Source organism: Heliangelus exortis, chromosome 22, assembly GCF_036169615.1.
Source record: "Heliangelus exortis chromosome 22, bHelExo1.hap1, whole genome shotgun sequence".
In the NCBI taxonomy this organism is placed as follows: Eukaryota; Metazoa; Chordata; class Aves; order Apodiformes; family Trochilidae; genus Heliangelus; species Heliangelus exortis.
Window position 1 is genome coordinate 883,303 of NC_092443.1, and position 6,232 is coordinate 889,534.

Here is a 6,232-nt window from a genome sequence, read left to right on the forward strand (position 1 = left end):
TTCAACACCAGGATTCAGCAAGGAGCTATTCTGTACTGGAAACTTTTGAGCAAACTGAGTGCCAAGAGCTTTGTCTGGAGAGGTGGCAGGGACGGACAGACAGACAGACAGACAGACAGCATTCCTCCAGCCCACCCACTCCCACTCAGTTCTGTGCTCGGAGCAAACATCTCCTCCCAGGAAGACACCTCTGCACCATTCCTGACCAAGTGGAATAAACCCCAATTTCTGCTCCATCTTGCGCAGGGCAGAACACCTCAGCTTGGGGGCCTTGGTCCTTGGTCTCCCCCCTGAGTACTGGGGAAGCAAAGAGAATTCTCCTTCAGTCTCTAAATCCCAGCCTAATTCATTCCAATTTCCTCCCCTCTCAGCTCTGGCAAAGGCAGCTCTGGCCTCAGATTTAACAGAGTTTGAGAGAGAGGAGGAATTAAACTCCAAAACAGATTTGTCACTGTTCCCTGCCTGTAATCCACAGCAACATCTGTGGGTTTTCAGCCCGATGCTAAGAGCAGTGTTTCCTAACGCTCTGCAGGAGGAGCAGACCCAGCCAGGACTCCACTGAGATGCTCCCCAAATTCAAGGGTTTTTATTGCAGTGCTGACTGACCCGGGCATGGAGAGCTGAGGAGTCAGCAGCCACCTCCTGCCCTCCATCCTCCTGAAAGCAATCACACCAGGGCAGCCAAAGGTGAAACTGGACCAAGAGAAGCACCCGAGGGCTGATTCCTTCTATGACACAGCAAGATTAACACCTGATCCTCTTCAAATGCACAGGGCAAGGGCAGCAGGATCAGGACTTGTGTGACAGAACAGAAAGCATCAAGAAAGCCCGGGGCAAAACTCCCACCGAGAGGGTGATGGGAGAAGATTCCCCAAATAACAAATTCAAGTTTTCTTTGCAATGCTTTTTGCAGGGAACTCTTGCCACCCGTGCTACAACTTCACCCCATACAGGGCAGCAGGGCCTGACCCCCTGGAGGTGGCATTTTGGGGACAAATCTGCAGAACAGGGTGGCACAGCTGAGCCACAGACCCACCCGTCAGGAGGAGCCCATCCCTCCCTGCAGAGCACACACGGATTTACACTTTTATTCACTTTGCAGCCGCCTGCACCCCTGCCTTGCACTCGCCAAGTTTATAAACTGTGACAAAACCAGGGAAAAAGTTCCAGCCTGGCACCAAGGGCCCGCAGGAGGCAATCGTGTCCCTGTCCCTGTGCGGGGGCTGAGCTGCCGCGTTGTGCTTTTTGGGGAGACGCAGCTCAGTGTCACCACGTGCCGAACTTTCCTTTTCTTTAGGGATTGCGGATCCCGGCGTTTCCCCAAACCCGGGGCTCAGGATGTTCCCGGTCACCCGCGGAGCTGCGGGCAGAGCACACGCACACCCCGCAGCCTCTCCCCGCACCTCGGGCTCCTGATGTCCGGCTGATGCCCCACAGGCAGACCCTGGGCACCGAGGGAACTCGGGGTGTTCTTTGCGGTAAAATTTTGGGGTTTGATCCTCAGAAGCAGCCCCGCAGCCCTCCCGCGTCCCCTCTCGGCCTTTTGTTGTTCTTTCTTCTTTCTCCCGGAAAGCCGGAGCGCAGCACAGGGACGCTTCCCGAGGGTCCCTCCCGCACGGCTCGGTCCCGCACGGCTCGGTCCCGCACGGCTCGGTCCCGCACGGCTCGGTCCCGCACGGCTCGGTCCCGCAGCTCCTCCCGCCGCCGGTACCCGGGGCGGGCCGGGGGGTTGGGCCGGGGCGGCCCCGCAGCCACCGCCGCCGGGGCCCGGGACCCTGGATGCTTCATACCCGCTCCCCCGCACGGGCGCGTGCCCGCCGCCCGGGACCCTGCATGGCTCATAGCGACGTCCCGACCCAAAGGGGCCCCGGACTCTGGATGGGGAGGCGCCAGCACCGCCCCGTCGCACGGAGGGGAACCCCGGACCATGGATGGCGCCCTCGCCGCGTTCCGCCGCCGTTTCCCCCCCCGCCCCGAGCCCCCGCTTCGCCTCAACGCGCGGCTTCCCATTGGGGAGGAACCCCGGAACCTGTATGGCCCATACCACCGACTCACCGTGGAGGGGTGTAACTTATACAGAGTCCCGGGCCCCCCTACACACAATGGCAGCAGCTCCCACATTCTTCCCCTCAGAGGAGTTGGACTGAACCATGGGGCGGCGGGGGCACGGCCCCCCTCCCGGCCTCCGACAGAACCCGCCGGGCCCTGGGCGATACCACTCCACGTTCCCCCATCTTCCTTCCCCCCGCCCGGCTGGATGGACGCCGCCGCTCTCACTCACCTCGGCATCCACTGTGGCCATGGCCGGAGCCCCGGAGCGTAGCCCCGCCCCCTCGGCGGCTCCTCACGCCTTGGCTCCGCCCCTTTCCCCTCAATTCTTCTCAATGGAGACGTTCCGCACCACACCGCGCATGCCTGCGGCAACATGGCGGCCCCCGCGGGCCGTACGGCAAGATGGCGGCGCCCGTCAGGAGGCCTCCGTACAGCCGGAGCGGGGCTTGGGCCGCTGCGGATGGGGTGATGCGGGGACAAACCCCTCGCTCCCCAAAAACCACCGGCTGGTGGTACCGAGACGGCGGGTCTGGTCACTCAGTCCCCTTGGTTTCTCCCACCATCGATCCAGTGCTGCGCAGGGCTAGGGGGAGAGCATCAGCCATTCCTAATTAATCAGATAATGAGCTTCCCAAACTTTTGGAGTGCCCCATCGTGACAGTGTCCAGTGGCAGCACTTGCCCAAAGACCTAAGCAAAACGCGTGTGAGATCCCAGAAAGAGTCAAGAAGTCCCTCTATCCTCCTGCCAGAAAAACTTACCCTTGGAAATCCATCTCCTTTTGTCGCTTCTCCCGCTTTTGTGTGGTTTTCAGCCCAGCGTGTGCAAGCTTTCAGTCTTGTCTACAGACTGGGATGGAGAGGATGGAGAAGAGGCAGCAGAGGATCCCGCAGCGGGGTCATTCCCGTCCTCTTCCTCCCAGAGCACCCACAGCAGCTGCTTTCACCCTCCCCAATCCCACAGGGCCCTTCCTAATGCCCAGGCCCATAAATCCATCACCACAAAACAATTAGCTCTTTTACAGCTCTCCACCAGAGCAGAAGATACCACAAGAGGAGAGATAAAACACCTCCAAGGTCTCCCCGAGCTGCAGGTGCCACCCAGGGACATCCCCCAGCCCCGGCACCAGCCTCCTCCTGCCCAGGGAAATGCGAGTCCCGAAGAGCCCGAGGTCATTCACACATTTATTATCAGCTCCCCCCAGGAACAACATTCCCTCCCTTGCTCTCCGGGCTGGTTCCCCGTTCCTGGGGTTGTTTGCTTTGCAGACAGAGCCCTGCTCAGTGCTGGGGGCTTTGCCCACCATCTGCTGCTGGAGACCTCTCCAGAACCCCCGGTCCGGTACCGGGGTCCCCCCTGCTCACCCCAGCACCTCCTCGGCACTGTGGGTGCCCACCCGGCCCAGCACCCCGGGATGGGTTCAGCGGATCCGGGGGGGTTGGGGAGGGCACAGAACAAATCCGGGCAGTTCAGGATCAGGCCCAAATTCTGACAACAAAGGCAGAGCCCAGCACCGACCTCAGCCCTCGGCTCCCCCTCCAGAGCCCCCATCCCGGGGGAACCCCGACCCGGGGCTGCCCGGTGCTGGGGTTTTCCCAGGGGATGGGGGGTGAGAGCCCCCACAGAGACCCTCAGTGCCCCAGCCCCGAGACCACTGCGAGCGCCCGAACCCCTCAGCCTCACTCCTCAGCCCCGGACCCTCGGGTATCCCCGCTCTGGGGAGGGGGCGGAGGGCACAGGGCACCCCCGGGCCCCCAGGACCCCCGCGGCCTCCCGGGCCCCGCCCGAGGCTCAGCGGCTGTGGCTGGGGCTCTGGGGCTGGGGCTGTGGGGCTAGAGATGGGGCTGTAGGGGCTGGGGCTGCCCCCGCCCGGCAGCGCCGCGATCAAAATAAGAGTCCTCGGGCTGAGGATGCCCCCTGCTCCCTCCCTGGCAGCAGACCCTGCCCCAATTTAGCAGCCGTTAATTAATGAGCACTGAGCACCGCTTCATGCACTGCAGGTCCCCGTCCCCGAACCCTCACCGCGGCTCCTCTGGGGCATCCCGGGAGTCCCGTCCCTCCCTGCCGCAGGAACTGAGCCGGCTGAGGAGGGGGGGATGGGGATGGGAAAGATGGGGATAGGGATGGGGATGGGAAAAGGAAAGGGAAAGAGGATGGGGATGGAGAAGAAGATGGAGAAGATGGGGATGGGGAAGGGTGCCCTTCCGCCCCCCTTGGCTTCCCCCCCAGGACAAAGTGACTGCTCCCCACGCAGGGAAAACACCCCCGGCACCTCAACACAGGGCGGCTGAAAAGCCTCAGGGTCAGCATCACCCCGGGACATCCCTGCCCTCCTGCTTGGGGATGCTCAGCTTGACACAGAGGGAGGGAGGGAGCTGCCCAGCTTCATCCCTGCTCCCACAAACCGCTCCCAGGCTCCCAGGGCCCAGCATCCCGGACCGCCGGGGCTGCAGCCGGGGGGTCCCAACCTCCCCGGGCCAGCAGGAGGGGAAGAGGCTCCCACAAGATGCAGAAATAACCAGAAACGCCCAGAGCCAGGTCAGCTGGGCTCTCACCCCACCCTGACCCCTGCAGCTCCACCAGCTTAGCCTCGTGTGTTCATTAACACGAGTGGGGCAAGGACGAGATCTGGTTTCTAATAAACTCCTCATTATCCTGAAGAGAGGAGCTGCAGAGCCAGGGCAGGGCTCAGCCCCAGGCAGCCTGGAGCAGCAAACAGCAGCTCAGGAACCAGCAAACAGCCACAGCAGCTCAGGAATCCGCAGCAAACATCTCATCCATGGAGCTCCTCATCCCCTCCAGCCAGGCGCACATCGCCCTCTCCTGCTCCGAGCAGGGAGCGATGTCCCGAGGTTGGGATTCCTGCCAGCAGGAAGAGAACCCAACCACCCCCCTGCTTCCTCCTGCCCGCCCGGACCTTTCTCCATCCCGGGAGCAAGGAAGGGTTCAGGTGTCCGCCTGCCCACCCCAGGGGCTCCTCCACGAAGCTGGAGGAGAAGCAGCTCAGCTGTAGCTTGGCTCTAAATCAGCTTTCCCAGCTTCAGCTGCAGGCACTGATCCCCTCTGAAACCCTGCAGCCTCTTCTCACTGTATGGGGTCTCCCCGGGGCATCTCAGAGTAAGGACAGACTCATCACATACTTACAACCCCGAGCAAAAGCACCCATGGTCTTTAAAAAAAAAAAAAAAAAAAAAAAAAAAAAAATCTTTATTTACATTTTTTACTTCTTTACATTTGGTGGTTTAAAACCCAGCACAAAATATCCTCCCCAGAAGCTGTGGTAAACATGTAAAACTGCTGGTTTACACTTCAAAACCCAGTAATAAATTGCACAGAAGTCTTAGGTTATACAGAGCCATCACAAATATTGTATAAAACCCCAAAACCTGTAAAGAGACCCACTGGAATAAAGAATTACAGCCACGAGTCTTGGTGCAAGAAAGGACACGTGTTTTGAGGGCTTTACCCTTCCAGTCTCTCCTGGGGAGAAGGGATGGGGTGGTCCTGATGCACATAGCTGGAAATATTTAAAAATACATAATAAAAACCAAATGGACCCCCAGAACCTCCCTTATCTCCTCACTGGTGCTGGCTCAACTGGCAAACTTCCTAGCAGAAAAACTTCCTTCTATAAAACTCCTTAAAGTTCAGTGGAAAGCTAGAAAAGAATCACAGTCCAGCAAAAATAAGAATCTTTGTCCCCCGTTTCCCTTTTCCCACCTCCTGCAGGCAGTGGGACAGCAGGTGCCAAAGCAGAGTTTAGTGGGACACAAAGAAAACTGAAAAAGCCAAAAGTATGGAGGCAGCATGCATGGAGAGAGAGAGGAGAATAAAGCTCTGAAGGACAAAAAAGAAGCAGCAAGGGGAAAAAAAGGACAGATGATATTTTTGGTATTTTCCATTGAACGCTGAGTTTGGGAACAATCAGCTCACAAGCTTTGCTCACACCCCACCACTTCCCCTCCCCATTTCCAACAAACCCAAAAAACCCACAATTGCTTAAAAACACTGAGCCAGAACTGTGAATGAATTCATCTGTGTTTTACCCAGAGCTGGGATGGGGGAACTGGGCTCTTCCCTCTTTGTTCCCAAGTTCAGAAGCAGGGGAGAGGTGACCAGGGGTCTCCAAGAGCTCCTCAGGACACAGGAGGTGCTGACCCCAGAGAGGCTGCAGAGAAGAG

At 59.1% G+C, this 6,232-nt stretch overlaps 1 protein-coding gene across 4 annotated transcripts in view; it reads right to left on the bottom strand.

Moving 5' to 3' along the window:
* EHMT1 (euchromatic histone lysine methyltransferase 1) overlaps positions 1-2,379 on the bottom strand; it is a 93,517-nt gene extending 91,138 nt beyond the window's left edge. For 3 of the 4 annotated variants that reach the window (XM_071766559.1, XM_071766552.1, XM_071766548.1), the window contains exon 1: positions 2,282-2,370. In XM_071766559.1, coding sequence (XP_071622660.1) covers positions 2,282-2,302 — 21 coding nt within the window. In that variant the 5' untranslated portion in view covers positions 2,303-2,370. Of the gene's footprint in view, positions 1-2,281 lie in introns of all 4 variants that reach the window. The other variant, XM_071766551.1, reaches the window with a different exon arrangement.
* Positions 2,380-6,232: the final 3,853 nt, after the last annotated feature.